We start from the raw sequence: 20,551 nt of genomic DNA, 5'->3' as shown, positions 1-20,551 counted from the left end.
AGCTAATACAGTATGTAAATCATATGCTCTTATACCTACAATGAAAACAAACAGCTTTTGACAATAATTTTCCAACAAATCTGTTCTATTATTTTTAGCTTTCTCAGTTTGCAATGTATTAATTAATATTCAAAGTTGTCCTTGATCTCTTGTTTTACCTGTCTGGATTTTGGGTGCACACGTGCATCTGTAGGAGAATCCGTTGGGTAAAAGTCTTAAAGCACTGGCCACATTTCCAAAGGTGCCAGTCACTGAATTCTGAGTTGAGCTGGCTTGTGGAAGTCGGACTGGCAAGCACTCTCTGGTTTTTAACATTCATTTGATTAAATACTGTATCCAGGGGCCCGGACTTATCCAGGAGAGAATAGTTTCTGTTGCATGGAGTCTGTGGGAAAACTACGGACCTTTGTAATGGGGAAGAAGGCAACTTGCCATTTTTGTTGAACGGTTGTAGTGTCTCCTGTCTTGACATAGCTTCAATAACCGGAGCCGGAACATTCACTACAAAATAGAAAGAAATTGGACATCATTCAAAAGAGGACACAAGTAAAATAACATTTAACATGCAGCTGGTAATAAAACGCAAAATAAAATAATTATACGTTTGCGAACATTTGTCTCAGTAGTAGTTAGGTCAGTGGTTTCCAAATTAGTTCTCATGGTCCACCAACAGTCCAGGATTTGTGTATTTCCCTGTTTTATTCCAATGGGGATGCTAACAAAACCTGGACCATTTGTGGGTCTTGAGGACTGATTTGAGAAACACTAAGTTAGGTTATTTAGATATATTATTCAATAATGACTCAGTCTAAACTACAGATCATGGTCATTGTCAGTACAGGAGTCCTGTACATAAACATGAATGGTACTGAAATGGGTTTCTGATAGAGATCTTGTACTGCCTATCTATTGAGTAGAGTTGACTGTAGATCATTTGGATGGTCAGTACATTCCTATCAAAACAAATATGCAATTTATCAGAAATTGAGAGTTGAGCATCCTTACTTATAAAATCAGTCCACACAGCATAACATTTTCAAAGGATGTGAATAGAAAATACTAAACTAATTCACATATTGGGTTGATTTGGGGAGATTTGCCCTCAGTTAGTCTTGCCATGTGTCTAGCATGCCTTTTTTAAAGACTATGCTGAATTTATTTAACTAAAATTCCTATGCACTTCTGAGCATTATATCGACTGTTTATATGCATGTCCTGCCTACTTTCCAACAAAGAATATTATGCTAATTGTTTGCTCTCAGCCAATGCACTAGTTATACACTGTGGGGCTTATCTCAGAGAGCAAAAAGCTCCTGGTGAGAGTTTTTGACTCTTTCTCAGCTCTAGAGGTGGCAGGTGGAACCTGGAGGGCCCCAGGTATGAAGTCATACTGTTTTAAAACATTTTGACTCCTTACAATCAGGGGAATGGGGTAGGTATGTAGTGGGTATGGTGCTCGGAGTGTTCCTTTAGTAGCCAGACATAAAATGATCTCTGATAAGAATACTAGCCCAAAATTTACTGATAGCAACACAATTTGAATTAAATAATTCATGGTAAAACAAAAAAAAATACAAAGATAAAAAGGTAAAATAATCTGCAATGTATTAGAAAACGTCATTGAAAGTGTAGTTAATATTATATTGTATAGCAGATGGCTGGAACAAACTGTACCCATATTCCTATGATTACTAAAAAGTAAATATTGACTGCACTATAAAGTTGGCTTTCATATGCATTGCCATATAAGAATGTCAAGTACTGAAAAAGATCACATCACTTGTTCTTGGATATAAACTTTATTTACTGAAATGTAAAAGGCCAGATGGTTCAGCCTGTATTTTTATTGGTGCACGCTGTCACGCTTCCATTCTACTACTTAAATAAACAATTATTTTAGAAAGTTTATCTTACACTATGTTTGATAAGGGTAACCATATTTTGTTCTAAATATTCATCTCCCAATTTTTCATATTCATATTTTTGAACGATGCTCTTAAAGTCATAGAAGACTATTGATTTCTGAAACCCATCCGTTTGTTTCACTAATCCATGTTCAAAAAGAAAAAGCACGGGTCATAAATTGCACACACTTTACAGTCTAGTAAATATTCATTAATGGGATGGATTATAATTTAAAACAAAAACTTGAATTTGGCTATTTAACACACAGCAAATTACTCCCCACTGCTGTGCATGCCACGTATGGGCTACTATTTTTCATAGAAAATAAAATATTATTTTAATTATTCATCATTCTTGGCATGGCACAAACTCACATTGCTGCATAGCTATGTTTTCATTTTCCACATACGCTGTGCCAATTGGCATTGCTGTTAAATTACAGGATACATGTTGAGTATGATGTCACCTCTGAATGAGATAACTGTATTTTGTTGAACGCCTGGCAACTGTCCCAATTTGGCCAGGACAAGTCCCAAAGAAGGGTCATTGTAATATCGGCTGGCTAGGCCAACCAGTGTCAAGACCTTGTGCACTGATAAATACAACCAAACATACGTCCAATCAGAAGACCTTTGCGCATTTTGAGATATCATCATTTACCCTAGGTAGCCTGCCAATATGACATCACATGACTCAAAAAGTGCTAGGGAGCTGGCAATACTGTTTGTATTATTTAAATACCTCAACAGTAAGACATCACAACATAATACGGGCTGCAGTGTACACCAATGAGAAGGCCATCAGAAATACATAACCTTAATACATAGAATTTCCAATCTGTATTGTGTAATATGGCCATTTTACAACTATTTACTTTTTTTTTTTTAATTTTCAAGCACCGAACTCTCCATTGCTCCTTTGGTAGGTTATGATGCATTGAGACCCCAGTCTCCTTTCATTCTATTAATTGTAGATGCAGTAGATTGCAGCTATTAATGCAGTTTATTGCTTCCTCTGACCATATAAGATTATGTGGTGGCAGGGGCTGTAGTGGAGTAACAGGGCTATTCTACAGTGACAGAGGCTATAGAGAGGTTACATGGGCTGCAGTATGGTGACATGGACTGTTGTGAGATGACAGGGGCTATACTTGGATGGCAGGGGCTGTAGTGGGATTAAAGTGGCTTTAGTGGATTGAAAGGTAACATGACTGTGATGGTGTGGCAGAGACTGTACTGGGATGACGTGTGATTTACTGGAGTGACAGGGACTGGAGTTGGGTCTCAGGGGCTGTGTAAAGGTGTATTCCCCTATCCCTGAGGCTGACCTTGGGCCAGGGAGAGGGGAATTCGGTTCCCTGGTGATCTAGTGGGAGATGCCGCATGTCTGCACCCCCAATGGTTGCAGACAGCTCCTTCTGTCCAATGCCAGGAAATGTATCATAGCGTTGCCACAGTAATCCATGACAATGCTCCAAATATAATACAGGCGAGGGAGAGCCTTCCTCCCTCTGTTCGAGCACTGGCTCTGCAGGTGCCTGCCATGGAAATCTCCCCTGTTGGCCTCAGTCACACAGCAGAAGAATTGGCTGGCCAGTAAGGGAGATATTTGGCAGGAATTTGTGGCAAATCCAGCCCTGTTTGACATATAGCACAATGAACACCGCAGAGAGATGCTGAGTGCTATAACAGGATGCAAATGTCTACATGTTACTAAAATGGTAAAGAACTTTATCAATAGTTTCAAAATAGTATAACAAAAATGCATACTCACTGGAAAAACTTAGAAAGGTCTCTTGATTCCTTGATGCACATATTAAAACAATTTGGAGATGTTTCCTATAATAAACTCAATGAAACTAAGACACAGGCTTTGCCCTTTTATGTTCCATGGCCTGTCGTGGATGGTCTGAGGGATGCCTTCAGTTTTGAGTGGAGGGAATCACATGTGGCTTACTTGGGCATTAGCTTAACCAAAAACCTGTCAAACATGCATGCATGTAACTTGGCAAAAGTCTGGCCAGAACTACAGCAGGAGATGGACAGATGGAGGGAGCTGGAGATATCATGTCTGGGTAAAATACATTCATTAAAGATGAATATTCTCTTGAAAATACTATACTTTTTAAGGGCCATCCCACTGTCCATCCCTCCTTCCTTTTTTAAGAAACTTAATTTGGCTATAATAAAACATATTTGATCAGACAAACCTAGTATGATCAAATTGTCTATATTGCAACATCTCAGAGCGAATGGTGGTTTGGGTGTACCTGATTTTCAAAGTTATTAATTTGCAACGAATGCCGCACAGGCCTTTAAGTTTAATCTGACTGCCGATCTACCTCAGTGGTTATTAATTGAAAAAAAAAAAAGTTACCTCCATATTCGATTAAAGAACTGTTATGGTTACATCATAATTTGCACCCTAAAATCAGGAAAATACTTCCCCCAACCAGGACAATGTTAAAGACCTGGGATATAATGTTTAGGCAGATAAAATGAACTGTTTTGTGGTCCAACGCCATGCCAGTGTCCATTTTAAAATATGATACTCCTGGGGTTGATGTTGATTTCTGGGGGTCCCTCTCTCTACATAATCTGGACGATTTGTTCTCAAATAATTCATTGTTACCATTTGACAAATTTAGATTAAAAAATGATGTAGAAGATTCAAATGCCACTAAATATGAGATTGTAGTTGCCAGATTAAGTGAGATATTTGAAGTCCCAATACTTGACCAAAAATATACTTATTTAGAGAAATCCCAAATAGAAACAAATTATATTGATAACCCAGGAAGAAAACATACTAGATCTTTATGTTATTCCTATATTAATGCTAGGCATTAATATTCGCATAGTCCCATGGGGAAGGGATTTCCAGAGAGAAATGTCTCTGGATAACTGGTTGTCTGTTTCTTTAAATTTGAAATGTATCACCTAGTGTTCGGCTCATTTGGAGAAACACTATATAGTTTTATATTGGTGCTATCTGACTCCATCCAGGCTTCAGAAAATATTCCTCAATTCTACAAGTCTCTGCTGGCGTGGCTGTGGGCAAACAGGCACATATTCCCATATGTGGTGGCATTGTCCACCTTTACAAATATTGTGGAAGAATGTACATACAATAACCAGGGATATTACTCCTTCAGTTGTGACTTTGACTTCAGAACTATGTTTATTCAAGTCGTTTCCTGAAGACTTTACCAAAGTGGATAAGATAATGGCAGGCCATGTCTTGATAGAGATCACTATGGTAATACCAGATTATTGGAGATCTGATGTAGTTCCTGCTATTAAAGAGGTATTTACACTGGCCTTAGAGAATAAGTGCTATGAGATGCACCTCAGATTGCCATTAAACACAACAGAATCATTAACTTACCACTGGAACATATGGGAGGATAATGTCAAACGAAAATACAATTCATGATTGTAGTTTATGTGCTTCTCCTTTTACTCTTGTTCTGTTTGTATACGCAACTGTTAGTACACCATTTATCGCCGGAGTATGTGGAGTGCTTTTACACCTTATTTGACACTATGTAGTGTTTTTCATGAAGCATACGTTATGAATTTTATAATGGATGGATACTCCCCTCCCCCACCCACCCCCTGTTTCTCTTTGTTTGATTTACATGTATTCTTACTCTTTATTCCATATATCTCATTGTTTTACAGTGAGTATTATTGTTAAAAATTAAAACCTTTCAATAAAAAGTATTTGACAAAAAAGATTATACAGAGTTCCTTAATATTTCTAATGCCAGTGACAACGTACTCCCCATTCTGATGGATGGATGGATGAATGGATGGTTGGATGGAAGGAATAAACCTTAACTAGCCCAAAATAGGGACTGTCTGTCCTAAATTTGGTTTAGGAGGGAAGATTCTGACTTATAAGCTCAGAACAACTTGAGTACTGATATATTTGGTGCCAATACAAACCATTGTGTGGAAATCTATTCACAAACTGGACTTTACATAGGATACGAGGCCATGCGTTTAGACTGGAAGAAAGAAGATTTCGTCTAAGGCAAAGGAAAGGTTTTTTTTACTGTAAGAATAATCAGGATGTGGAATTCTCTGACTGAAGAAGTGGTTTTATCAGAGTCCATACAGATGTTCAAACAGCTACTAGATGCATACTTGCAAAAACAGAATATTCAAGGATATAATCTTTCAATGTAGGGTAATAACTGCTTGATCCAAGGATAAATCTGACTGCTATTCTGGGGTCAAGAAGGAATTTTTTCCCTAGCTTGTTGCAAAATTGTGCTTCAAACCTGGTTCTTTTTTGCCTTCTTTTGGATCAACAGCAAAAAACAAATGCGAGGAAGGCTGAACTTGATGGACTCAAGTCTCTTTTCAGCTATGTAACTATGTAATTATGTAACTATGTAGTGATACCTAACCGTGGTATCTCTGGTGACTGGGAACTACAGTTCTCATGCTCAACCACCCTGAGCTGTGGTTAATATTTCCAGTCTTTGCCCACTAGCTGCCACTAGCTGGCAAGGTATCATGCCAATTATACTTTGGGAGCAGAAAATATTATAGCATGAAGCATTTCACTTAACATTTACTTTAGTAATGAAATAAAATGTGGGTCAATTAGTGCACACGGTGTCCCTTTAAATAGTCGCTGCATTGTAATGGAGGGTGTGGATGCAGAAATGCTTACAATTTTCATCCTGTGCAACACATTGTAGTGGAATTCCAAAGAACGATGTGTAGCTATCATTGTACCATACTAGAAGCTCCGTGCCTCTGGGGATGTCAATGCAAGCTCTGTAGAATATATTTGATCTGTTAAAAAAAAAAAAAGCAATAATTAAAATGATTGTAAATTTGATCAAGTATATTATTAATATTGGAAAATATTTTATTAAAAAATCCTGTGTGGCTCAAATATTAAAATTTGTGTTTATTAAATGTGCCCAGTGACACACCATTTTTATTGGCCATCCGTCCCCGGTGCTTATACTTCAACAACAAATATCGATATTTTCTGCACAAAAATATAGCCACTGTGAAATGTAATCATATATCTCTGGAATGCAGTCATTCATTAGTTCTGTTGTTTTTTTTTAAACAGATTTATGATTGTTGATAATCAGATGCCATGTAAACCTATTGTGCAATAACTGCATTTATTTATAACATATTACTCCATTGAATATGCATTTACCAACTTTTTAATCACTATAGTACCAATATCTACAAATATGGAGGGATCCCGTTTATGGTATATAGCTACTCCATTAACTCATGGTAGAAGTTCACACATAGGATGGTGGGAGGTGCAGAGAGACACACAGGGGGTGGAGTAACACACTATAAGATGTTAACATTCCAACAGGCAATCCCACCTCAGGTGCCAAATATCCTAGTTAGGCCTGTGGTAATCAATGTCCCGCAATAGGAAAAATATTTTAATAAACACATAAAACGTTTTAATTGCATTAATTTTTGTGCATCTAGAATACATAAGTCAAAAACTATATTAAATCTTAAACTCTATAAAACAAAATATACAAAAAAGAAAAAAATTAAGGATACAAAACTTACATACAGGGACTGCAGAATTATTAGGCAAATGAGTATTTTGACCACATCATCCTCGTTATGCATGTTGTCTTACTCCAAGCTGTATAGGCTCGAAAGCCTACTACCAATTAAGCATATTAGGTGATGTGCATCTCTGTAATGAGAAGGGGTGTGGTCTAATGACATCAACACCCTATATCAGGTGTGCATAATTATTAGGCAACTTCCTTTCCTTTGGCAAAATGGGTCAAAAGAAGGACTTGACAGGCTCAGAAAAGTCAAAAATAGTGAGATATCTTGCAGAGGGATGCAGCACTCTTAAAATTGCAAAGCTTCTGAAGCGTGATCATCGAACAATCAAGCGTTTCATTCAAAATAGTCAACAGGGTCGCAAGAAGCGTGTGGAGAAACCAAGGCGCAAAATAACTGCCCATGAACTGAGAAAAGTCAAGCATGCAGCTGCCAAGATGCCACTTGCCACCAGTTTGGCCATAGTTCAGAGCTGCAACATCACTGGAGTGCCCAAAAGCACAAGGTGTGCAATACTCAGAGACATGGCCAAGGTAAGAAAGGCTGAAAGACGACCACCACTGAACAAGACACACAAGCTGAAACGTCAAGACTGGGCCAAGAAATATCTCAAGACTGATTTTTCTAAGGTTTTATGGACTGATGAAATGAGAGTGAGTCTTGATGGGCCAGATGGATGCATTGGTAAAGGGCAGAGAGCTCCAGTCCGACTCAGACGCCAGCAAGGTGGAGGTGGAGTACTGGTTTGGGCTGGTATCATCAAAGATGAGCTTGTGGGGCCTTTTCGGGTTGAGGATGGAGTCAAGCTCAACTCCCAGTCCTACTGCCAGTTTCTGGAAGACACCTTCTTCAAGCAGTGGTACAGGAAGAAGTCTGCATCCTTCAAGAAAAACATGATTTTCATGCAGGACAATGCTCCATCACATGCGTCCAAGTACTCCACAGCGTGGCTGGCAAGAAAGGGTATAAAAGAAGAAAATCTAATGACATGGCCTCCTTGTTCACCTGATCTGAACCCCATTGAGAACCTGTGGTCCATCATCAAATGTGAGATTTACAAGGAGGGAAAACAGTACACCTCTCTGAACAGTGTCTGGGAGGCTGTGGTTGCTGCTGCATGCAATGTTGATGGTGAACAGATCAAAACACTGACAGAATCCATGGATGGCAGGCTTTTGAGTGTCCTTGCAAAGAAAGGTGGCTATATTGGTCACTGACTTGTTTTTGTTATGTTTTTGAATGTCAGAAATGTATATTTGTGAATGTTGAGATGTTATATTGGTTTCACTGGTAAAAAATAAATAATTGAAATGGGTATATATTTGTTTTTTGTTAAGTTGCCTAATAATTATGCACAGTAATAGTCACCTGCACACACAGATATCCCCCTAAAATAGCTATAACTAAAAACAAACAAAAAAACTACTTCCAAAAATATTCAGCTTTGATATTAATGAGTTTTTTGGGTTCATTGAGAACATGGTTGTTGTTCAATAATAAAATTAATCCTCAAAATACAACTTGCCTAATAATTCTGCACTCCCTGTATAGGAATGGAATACTAAAATGGTGAAATTACCATATTGAATTTAAAACGTAACTTTTATTAAGTCTGGGTAAAAGGTCCATCTAGTGGACTATACAATGAGAACTGGAAACAAAAAGGAAAGAGAAAAATAGTACTATTGAAAAGAAAAGAAAAATACATAAAAACATAAATTGACATATAATGGCTGTAATTGCCCACTGATAAAAGTTGTCAACAGACACCTTGATAAGGCACTTGTTTTGACACTATGATCATTCATATTACATTGTTAGAATTAGGTGCAAAGATATTATGGGCTTATCCGCTCCAATAATAAGTTGCAATAATAGTAATACACAATGTGATTGATTAGTTACAAAACTCTGTAATCGGTCTTTAGCTGCATTACAGAATATGAGTGCAAAGGTATCATGAGCTGAAAAAGCGAAACGCGCGTCAGGGGTATTTTTTGTTTTCACTAGCATCTTACCCAGACTTATTAAAAGTTACGTTTTAAATTCAGTATGGTAATTTCACCATTTTAGTATTCCATTCCAATATGTAAGTTTTGAATCCTCCATTTTTTTCTTATTTGTATATTGTATTAAACAGGGGTAAACCCCCATCTAGGAGGTATTGCAATCATTGGCTCCAGTTCTCTTCCTTTCTTTTTTCTTTTCTTTCAGGGGGAATATATATAAAACATATTTAATTAAAATTATGTTATGTATGAAAATCTCACTAACAAATATTATCAAATAATGTTATTATATGGTAATTATAACATAAGGCAAAAATCATGTGTGATTTCATCAACTGAGCTGGATTACCCATTAGGTGAGGTTTTCTAGGACCTAGGACCTAGGTTCATACAGGGGCATGGTGGGCCCCTGTCTGGACCTAGCACTCCAGCTCTGAGTGGGCCCTCCTTATGCCACAAGTGAGATCAAAATACCTCACTGAAGAGTCCTGCACTCCCTCTCTTAAAGGAACACTATAGAGTCAGGATCACAAACATGTATTCCTGACCCTGTAGTGTCAAAACCACCATCTAGGCCCCCTGACATCCCTGACAAATGTAGCAAAATCGTACTTTTATTCAAGCCTGCTGCTGCTTACTCTGTCCTTGATCTGCCTGCTTGGCTTACATAATCAAAGTGATTCTCTGAGCCAATCACAATGCTTTCCCATCGAATTGGCTGAGACTGTCAAGGAGGCAGATCAGGGGCAGAGCCAGCACAAGTCAATCAGCATTTGCTCATAGAGATGAAGATGAGAGATAGAAACATAGAAACATAGAAACATAGAATGTGACGGCAGATAAGAACCATTCGGCCCATCTAGTCTGCCCAATTTTCTAAATACTTTCATTAGTCTCTGGCCTTATCTTATAGTTGGGATAGCCTTATGCCTATCCCACGCATGCTTAAACTCCTTTACTGTGTTAACCTCTACCACTTCAGCTGGAAGGCTATTCCATACATCCACTACCCTCTCAGTAAAGTAATACTTCCTGATATTATTTTTAAACCTTTGAGGATGAGGAAAGTCCAGTGTCTCCATGCCCCAGGAAGCACCTCTAGCAGCCATCTGAGGAGTGGCCAGTGGAGGTATTCCTAGGCTGTAATGTAAACACTGCATTTTCTCTGAAACAATTGTGTTTACTGATGAAAAGAAAAAGGGAATGATTATATTCACAATAAGCTGTAGTTGTTTTGGTGACTATAGTGTCCATTATATTTTTCTATATTCTTGCCCATAGTGGGAGTAGTTTATCCCAAATTGAGCTTTTGTTGCCATTAGGTGTATTGGGTCATCATTTGGGTAGTCCCTCCCTTTTCAATTATTAGATTTTAATCAACCTTTACTACTAAATTCTGCTAATTGTAAATCAGTAGATTTGGTCTATTGCATTATAGTATTGTTTTTTTATATATATAGATCTCATAAAAGTGAATCCTGTTATTAAGATCTGTACCTATGTTTATGTATTTTGTGTCAGATTCATGCAAAAATGCAAAAATAAAGAATGTTAATATATATTTATTAATTTGTCTTTTTACTTTAATTTCTAAAATCAATGACTTTAATTTCTAGAATCAGTGACAATAATAAAAAAAAGTTGGATTACGAATTTACATTTGGCACATGTTGCCTTTTAATTTTCTTATAACCAATGTTAGTGACATTATGCCAATTTGTAGTATTGGTTTAATTATTTTGTGATTTATTTATGGTTTGCACAAGTTAGACAAGTTTGCATCTACTATTTCAAGATGTCTTCTTTCAAAAGGTACAATGGACGATCGGCTAGATAATCCTACCGAATGATTAAGCTCAGGGAAACATCATTATTTACACAAGCTTGTGAAAGTGGGAAAAACTGCAGACTTGTAAAAAAAATGTTATCCCTCCACTGATTTTCTGGGTGAAGAATTACCACTGCAAATATTAGTCCGAAGTTCAAGATAAAAGTGGATGCTAGAGCTTAACTTTCAACTTTCCATAAAGAATTGAATGTAACAGAGCAATTTGTTCATAGTGTTACACTGCAGACATGGGGGAATCACTCACCACATTTTTCACCGCTGTGAGATATGCAGTTGTCAACATATTTTGTCACCGCAAAGTGGCTCTTGGCAACAGGATTATAAAGATCAATAAAAAAGTGCAGATTCTCAATATTTTACTTGCAGCTGCAAAACTTTCATTTATCTTGTTATTCTCTCTATTTACAGCTATATTTTCTCATGAGGACCCTGCTTGCTAAGCAAAAGTGTTTGTTTTCTACTGCTTTCTATGAATATCTGACAAAAACTCCAGTCTCGGACCGTTTTAGCTCCTTTGCTTTCAACGTCTACCCTAATTCAAACTGTTGCAGAGAAAATCCTCTTGACTAACAATGTAAAAATAAAACGAAACGAAAATAATGTCAACGGTGACTTCTAAAACTTGTCAAAAATCAAGTATCTTTGTACTTCACCATTACAAACATTTCGTCTTTCACTTTGGCTCGCTCAAACATAAACAAAACAAAGTAGCAACTAATGTACTAAAAGCCGAAAGACACAGTTTGGTGCTGAAAAAGCAGAACTGTTTTCAAGCAATGGGTGGTCTATGAGGGTTGGAGTAAGCTAAAAAATAGTGTAAGTATACACCGTTTCTTTTAAGCGGAAAATGCTTCCAAAACTCGCACAACTCTCTGCATGCAGAAGTACATCAAAGGGATTTTTTTTTCTTTTCGTATAATATTTCCTTTGCTGACATGTATTTAGTATTGTGGTTGGATGACTCATAAAGATAGTTTCATGGCGTCCCAACGCTGTTGAAGTAGAACACATGCCAACGGACATTATTGTCAGCCTCAAAATAAAAACAAAACGTTCAACCGAGGGTCAATCAATCACACAGCTCTTTGAAGAAAATTCCATTTAGATATTAGAAATCATAACACATTGAATTCAAACCAGCTGACTTTTTGTGAAATGGACATCCACGGATCATATGAAAAAATAGTCTATGCTTCTTTTTACTCTGAAGTCACTCACTAGTGATTGAGAACAGTTTATTTAATATTCTTGGTTCACTGTTCTGAGATCAGAGATATTGTATACTTTACCAAGTTATTAACATCGCATTAGAACAATAAGATTTATAGAATGCTGTCAGATTAATAGAACTGTTTTAGTTTCTTTTATAATACAATATGCTTTTTGTTTTGAAAGGTCATGACTGTTCTTAGAATTCAGATAATTATTATATTTTATCGTACTTTTTTGCACTAGTATTTATTGTATGTTTTTCAACGCAAATATGAGACTACTTACAATAATAAATAATAAAGACAATCAAGACAAATTTGTGTAATGTATTTATTCATGTTTTCATGTTTTCTTCAAATATAGAATGGACAGGTTTTAAACACATGTATGACATCATACTTGTGAAATATGGGTTTTAGAACCTCCTCGGTAAATGCAGTTACTTGCGGAATGGCTTCTCCAGGGAGGAAAAGAGACCAGGAAGTAAATTTTCCCTCTGTCTCTATATGTCTAAACTGCCATATCAACTTCCAGACTTATATCAGCCTTATTGCTGAGGGATGGAGAGCTTGCCCATTCCGAGCACTTAAAGGATCACTATAGGGTCAGAAACACAAACATATATTGCTGACCCTATCGTGTTAAAACCACCATCTACCCCCCTGGCCCCCTCATGCCTCCATAAATAGAGTAACATCTTACTGTATTCAAGCCAGAAGCTGTAGATCTGCATGCTGTTTGTCTAAAAAAAATATAAGCAGTCTGCTGACATCATCAGAAGGGGTGGCCTGATCCAATCACAATGCTTCCCTATAGGATTGGCTTAGACTGACAAGGAGGCAGATCAGGGGCAGAGCCAGCATGATTCAAACACAGCCCTGGCCAATCAGCATCTCCTCATAGAGATGAATTGAATCAATGAGGAAAGTTCAGCATGTGTCTGCATGCAGAGGGAGGAGATACTGAATGTTTGGATGCATTTTAGGCAGCCATGACCCAGGAAGGATCTATAACAGCCATCTGAGGAGTGGCCAGTGGAGTTATCACTAGGCTGTAATGTAAACACTGCATTTTCTCTGAAAAGCCTGAAGGTAATGATTCTACTCACCAGAACAAATTCAATAAGCTGTAGTTGTTCTGGTGACTATAGTGTCCTTTTAATAGGCGGCTGCATTTCCTATGTTTCTGTTTTATGTTCCAATGTAATTGGAAGCTTGTCACTCCTTTCTATCTTTAATACCTGAGGCATCAGGGTTTTTTTTCCCCTACACTAATATGTTACCAAAATGGATGACCCACATTTCGGGTGGTCAGTCATGTCAGTTGTTATTAAAGTTGGAATTGCACAAAAGACAACAGTCTATATATAGGGAAATATATATCAAAGTGTTTCTGAAAAATTATGTTAAAATGTTATAATTATTTTAATCATATTTATTATGTTCTTTCAGTGATCTAAAAAATAACAGGTTTCAGAAATTTCCATTTCAGAAGACCACTAAATTTAGAGTGGAGTAAAGTGAAAAAAGGGAAGAATGTCATATATATTAAAAAAAATAACAGGTATGCAAGAAGAAAAAAAAAAACAGATGAAAATATCCAACAAATTTTAAAAAATGGAGCTGAAAATTAGCCGTAACAGTGTCAATGACAGTTTGATAAAAATTTCCATAGAGTCAAAAGACCTGGGCCTAAAAGAATGGGATAATAGTGAATCACGTGTCAATCTTATAAACATGTGTAACTGTGTGTAACTGTGTGAACTTATACCTTAACTAATTTTGTAAATAAATTGAATTGTGTGATTCACTATGTACGAATTGTCTGCAATTGACCAGAATATTGTAAATTTTAGGTAAAATTAGCCGTGAAGGAAAAAAAAAATGAAATTGAGAGTTTTTTTTCTGTTTGTCTATTTTGGCCTAAAATTTGAGATTACCTGATAAATTTCATGTTTAGTGAAATATTTCAGTCAGTGATTTAAACTCTTTGTGGAGTATATCATAGTATAATACACTATAATATGGTCCAAAACTACTGAAATGTAATGTGAAATATGAAGAGCTTATTCCATCATGTCTAACATTGTTATCGATCTCCCCTTCACTCTCTCTGACTGTAAGTCGGTGGATGCATTACTTCATTTTGGATGGCAAATAATTGCTATTTGAACTCAACTAGTTGGAATTTTTTTTTGTGTAATAAACTTCCATTATATGTATATTTCCACTTCTCTGCTCAAATTTCATGTAGTATTTAATTCAAATTCACAATGTTCATGTATATTCTGTATTATGCTTTTTTTTTCTAAATTGTAATGCACACATGAAATCATGAATCAGTATCACTGGCAACTAAATATTTTGCCTTTTATAAAATGAATAGTGTTGAAAATTACAGAAATCAACTGATGCAGTTATCCATGTGTTACATTATTTCCTTTAAAAAGTTCTAAAAAAAACTATGTTTAAAACAAGGTAAACAACATTTTAAATTTTTAAACCTTTCGGCATTTGTGCCATGCTTTAATACTACCACAATTTAACTCTTTATGTTTAACCCCTTAAGGACACATGACATGTATGACATGTCATGATTCCCTTTTATTCCATAAGTTTGGTCCTTAAGGGGTTAAGTGTTCCCACACATATTGTATATCTATATTTAAAGGAGAAATATAGCTTTCCATTAATACGCTATATGTATACATTTTATTATTTTAAATTAAAACAAAATATAAAAAAATGGAAAAAACACAATTTTTCTCAGTTTTACATTTCACAATTTTACACACAAGTGCAAATAAAAAACTAACTCTAAATAGATTGACTAATTACGGTAGTCATGATTGTTAAAATGCCCAGTATGTATATTTCAATAATTTATTTTTAAGTTAAAAAAATAAATATTGCAAGCAGTAAATTATGGTTTTCAAGCTAAAACTTTGCAAAATTTGGCCTGTTAAGATTCCAACTGTTATACTAGTCACTGAATCCAAAACCGCTACACAAAAGTATGTATTTGTAGAAAGTACATCCCCAGGCTATTTTATTTAACAATTTTATAACAAACCTAGGTTACAATAATTCATCTTGTGAGTTTTTTCACACGTGTTTTATTTTAGAGAAATATAGAAACCACGCTTCTCACTACTGCAAATACCCCATATTTGTATTCTGCTAGTGTTATAAAGATGTATACCTTTCCCCTAATCTTACCCCAATCCAGCCTCTAATCTAAACTGTAATGCAACCACTATTCCTACCCACAGCCAGCTCTTAATCCAACCCTTATCATCATAGGGTACCATAATTATCCTATCCTTAATCCAACCCCTATTCCAATCCCAAATCATATTTATAGCCCAAACCATAATCCTACCCAATATCCAACTCATAATTCATCCAATAATCTAACTTGTAATCCATCCCCTAATCCACTTTCGCATGAGATCTCCCTCTCATACTGCAGCTCCAGGAACTGTGATCAGTGCGGGGCAGCTGGCAAACTCAGCATCGATCATTGAGCAGAGGGACAAGCAAAGAGGCCACACCAGGGTTTTTCAGGCATACTGAAAATCATTGGTATGTAAATTAATTTAAAGGGCCACTAAGAGCTCACTAATTGTAGCCCCAACTGACAGATATCTCAGGTAAGCTCTTTGAAAGCACATGTCAAGTTATAACTTGTAGAGTCTGGCTCTGGTACCAACATATTCCACAGCGCTGTACAATAGGTAAAACAAGACAAACAAGTAATTTTAACAGAACACTTTGACACACAGAAACAGTAAGTTAGGGGGGCTCTGCTCAAACGCTTACTATCTAACAAGTTGCAGCTGGCTAGTACAACTTTGTGAGAAGGTTGAAAACAAGTCCTACTATATTTTTTATTATAATAACTATAACACCCAGTTTTGTATAAGATTAACATGTTTGTATTTTTATGTACCTTTTGTTGTTTTTTGGGGAGGGTGGGTCACATTAGTATTATTATCATCCGTTATATTATTATTATTATTATTTATATAGCGCCATCATATTCCGTAGCGCTGTACAAAGGGTGGACTAACAGACATTTATATAGCACCAACAAGCTCTGCAGCAATGTACAATTGTGCAATATACAATTTTATCTGATCTATTTGACTTTACAAATGCTCAATCCCATTTTACCTTCATGTAAGCCCCATATTCTGATGAGTGATAATAAGATAAAAGTGTATTAATGGGAGACAATAAACCTTTTTATTTGAGCTACATTCTTTTTATACTGTTATTCTGTAGAATAAAGAACACATTACCTGTACTGAACAACTGTCAGATTCTGTTCCCCGCAATGCCTGGCACATCGGACATACCTCATCCAGCTTGACTTACTGGGTTCTCCGCCATCAATAAAGTGCTGTAGTGTCCCATCTTGGTCATATATCTAAAGATGAGGTTGAAAGGTCAATTAGTTAGAAGAAAAACTCATCAGCAATCATTTTCACAGTGTATCTAGTGCCTCAATATATCTTTTGTAAGAATTTATCACTCCGACATATGTCATTAGTTTATGGATGAATCCTGAGGATTGGTTGATGCGTGAGAGAAACACGTTGTGATGTACTATAAATTTATCTTGTCTTATCAATCCAATCTTTCTTATATTAAACATATTTATAGAGAGTCAAATATCTTGCAATGCTTCCCACGCACTTACTTTGGCTTCGCTCTGTAAAATAATGAACTGACAGAGAAGAATAAAGTTTAATGGGCAGTTACTAAAATATGGCACCTACACGTAGATGTTTTAGGATACATAGCTGGAAAAAGCGCATCATACCAACTGAATGTGGCTAGGTGCAATAAAATAACAGTATTAACCCCTTAAGGACCAAACTTCTGGAATAAATGGGCATCATGACATGTCACACATGTCATGTGTCCTTAAGGGGTTAACATGCCATTTTACAAAGTAAAGGACTGCTATTTTATTCAATGGAAACACAATGTGGCTAATTAAGAAAATGTTATGCTATGTATGCCTCCTGTTTTTTTTTTTTTTTGCTCTCCCCAAGTTTAAAGGGTAATCCAGATGTGGGCACCTGGCTCACGGTGCCTAGAGGGGTATCGACTGACGAGGTATAACAAGGCTGAAACAATCATCTGTGGTTACTGTGTCTCTTGTGCAGAGAGAGACGGCCTGTATTTTGGTTCCGGACTGCCCTTTTGGATGGGATCAGTCTGAAATGCAAATGGCCTGGGTTCTCTTTGTAATGGCAGGCACCCACCAAAGGGCAAGCATCTTGAGCTGTTTTCCATTCTCAGTACTCTTTTGCATCCTGTTTTTTTTTTTTTTTTTTGCTCCCCCCATGTAGAATAACAATTGTGTTTACCCACTAAACTGAAATTCGTGGGGAACAGAAAAGGGAATTATCTAAATGCATCAAACTGTTGTATTGAAATGGTGCTAGGAATGCTTTAAAAAAATTAAGATTTCTAAGCACCCTATGCCAACCCTTTCTGCTTTGGACATTATAAAGAGGACGCACTGAAGTATTAATAAATTGAAGAATCCCTCAAAGTCATTAGTAGCTTCTCAAAAATACTAATTTCATCAAATCGTCAGCTGTTTTAACAAAATGTTTTTAATGTTGGACCAAACTGTGAGGGCCATATGTTATCAGGTCATTGCAGAAAATATGAAGTCAGTTCCAGATTTAGTGACACTAAAAATCTGCCATTTATCTTGAATCTGGACTAAATCCCTGAGAATCTGCCCATTCATGTTGAGACTGGCCTTAATCCCTGATACTCTGCCTGTTCACAATGAGTCTGGACTAAATTAGTGAGAATCTTCCCATTCAATTTGCATTTGGATTATATCCACAATATCCACAATATTCTGCCTCATTAACATAAAGTTGGACTATGTTCCTGACACTCTGCCCTTTTCATGCTGAGTTTGGATTCAATCCCTGGGCATCTGTCCATGCATATACAAACGCTTGCAAACACACATGCACTACAGGTGTTTTTTGGAAAAGTAGACTACTTTTAAATGAAAATCAGGAAAAAAATATCCAGGCAGTGTTTTCTGGGTTCCAAAAATAATTACAGAATTAGTACAAGAATTATTTTCTAAACAGTAAGCTGTGGTGAGTGACAGAGTGATTTGCAAAATATAAGCCCCAGTATCAAAGATAGAAAACTATTTGAGCTCAATTTTAGTGTCTACATGTCTTTCCCTCTATATCTAACCTGTGCATCTGTCCATATCATTTCTCCCAATGGACGGCCAGTGATATGATGAGAGCATCAACTGATGGCATGGGACAACCATCTATGGTTAAACCAATGAAAAAAAGTGTAACTCCAGAAGGTAATACAGCTCCCCGACACTACGGCCCTTATAACAACTTCATTGAGCTGAGTTTAAGAGGGTAGGAGTATTTCTTTAACCCCTTAAGGACACATGACATGTGTGACATGTCATGATTCCCTTTTATTCCAGAAGTTTGGTCCTTAATGGGGTTAAAGACTGTTCCACCAGCAGGATAACACTATTTTTTAATACTTTATTAAGAAAGATAAGAATATAATCTCTTGTATAACTCTTGTGTAATACTCTAACAAAATACAGCATTAGGTAGACATGAGAACCATGTGCATTGAATGAGACCAATTAATGCAGTAATTGATGCAGATAAAATGTTTACTGTATATGTTAAAATTAAAGAAGGACCCACCAATAATGTGCTACATTGAAATGCTGGTGGACTTAACACATTATTGCCATATGTTTTGATCAACTATATTCTTTACTTGGTATTGGCAATTTTAGGTAGATTAGAAAGATTCTAAACTGTGAGTGCTATTTCTTTTTGTATACAATTATGCAAGTTTAGCAGCACCACTATTAAGAAATACTTGTTCTGTGTACTTGTTCTGTGTTCATGTTCTGTGTACATATTCCAAATCCCTATTTTGGTGTCTATTTAAGAAAAAAGAAATTGTGCTGAACTAAAACCAAAAGTTGGTCTTGTATAGCCAAGTGGTGACTATAGCTTGAATTGGAGATTTATTTCTTAATCAACTATTCTTGCCTGAATTTTGCAACAATTAACTGTTCCATGAATACAACTCTGGCTACAAATGATTGATCAGCCATCAGCACCCTGCATTACAACGTAGTAAGGCAGGTTCTAAAATTCTTTTCATTCACAGGCTTGGCATTCAATTATGGCAAAGCACTATAAAGCATATGTTAATAGAATCGAGTTAAAGTGAATATACCAAATTCAAGAACATGCGTTTTTATATGTTGTGGTTATTTTTGTATTTAATAGAGTTTGTAAAAGCTTAGCTATTTAATTAATATGGTTATTTTAATGAACTATGTATGTATGTTTGGCAGCTAATCTGTCACACGCTTTTACAGCCAGTAATTACAATGTACCCTCAATGGTCAGAACACAATTCCAGATGAAAAAACATTCAAGTGTTTTATTTTGATTGATTTGTTACTTTGATCTATATTAAATAGTAACATAGAACAATATGAGTATATATAACACTACAGTCCAGGCACCGTGGTAGTTTAGAAAGAAGGGTGTAGAGACCAAGATTTTATAACAATTAGGCATGTGGATTGAGCATCATGGGAAATGTTATACGCACAACATTGGGGGCCAGACTTAGCTATCAGTGTTCTTGCTTTGTGTGAGAACATTCCATATTGCCCCTTTTGTGCTTCTGTATTTCTGAGTACATTTGTGGGGAAAAAAAGATTCATTTAAGATAAAGATTGGTGTAATTGAAGATGACTTTTATGTACAAAGTATCTTTCCTACACCTTGGTAAAGCCAAAAAGCAATGTATGTAGTGGTGGTAAGCATAAGAAGATTATCTCAATTGTCTTTCCAGGAGGTGACGTACACATTTATTCCCTTAATACCTGGTAATTGAATATGCTCAGGGTACTCTTTCCATTGTGTGCCACATACACAT

The 20,551-nt window shown here is 36.3% G+C and overlaps 1 protein-coding gene across 1 annotated transcript in view; it reads right to left on the bottom strand.

The window, feature by feature from the left end:
- PRDM6 (PR/SET domain 6) overlaps nucleotides 1–20,551 on the bottom strand; it is a 120,323-nt gene that overhangs the window by 29,167 nt on the left and 70,605 nt on the right. The window contains exons 4-6 of the mRNA XM_063456944.1: nucleotides 16,861–16,988; nucleotides 6,592–6,716; nucleotides 159–501 (exon numbers count right to left, since the gene is read on the bottom strand). Coding sequence (XP_063313014.1) covers nucleotides 159–501; nucleotides 6,592–6,716; nucleotides 16,861–16,988 — 596 coding nt within the window. The remainder of the gene's footprint in view (nucleotides 1–158; nucleotides 502–6,591; nucleotides 6,717–16,860; nucleotides 16,989–20,551) is intronic.

This window comes from Pelobates fuscus, chromosome 5, assembly GCF_036172605.1.
Source record: "Pelobates fuscus isolate aPelFus1 chromosome 5, aPelFus1.pri, whole genome shotgun sequence".
In the NCBI taxonomy this organism is placed as follows: domain Eukaryota; kingdom Metazoa; phylum Chordata; class Amphibia; order Anura; family Pelobatidae; genus Pelobates; species Pelobates fuscus.
This window is presented reverse-complemented; position numbering and strand designations above follow the sequence as displayed.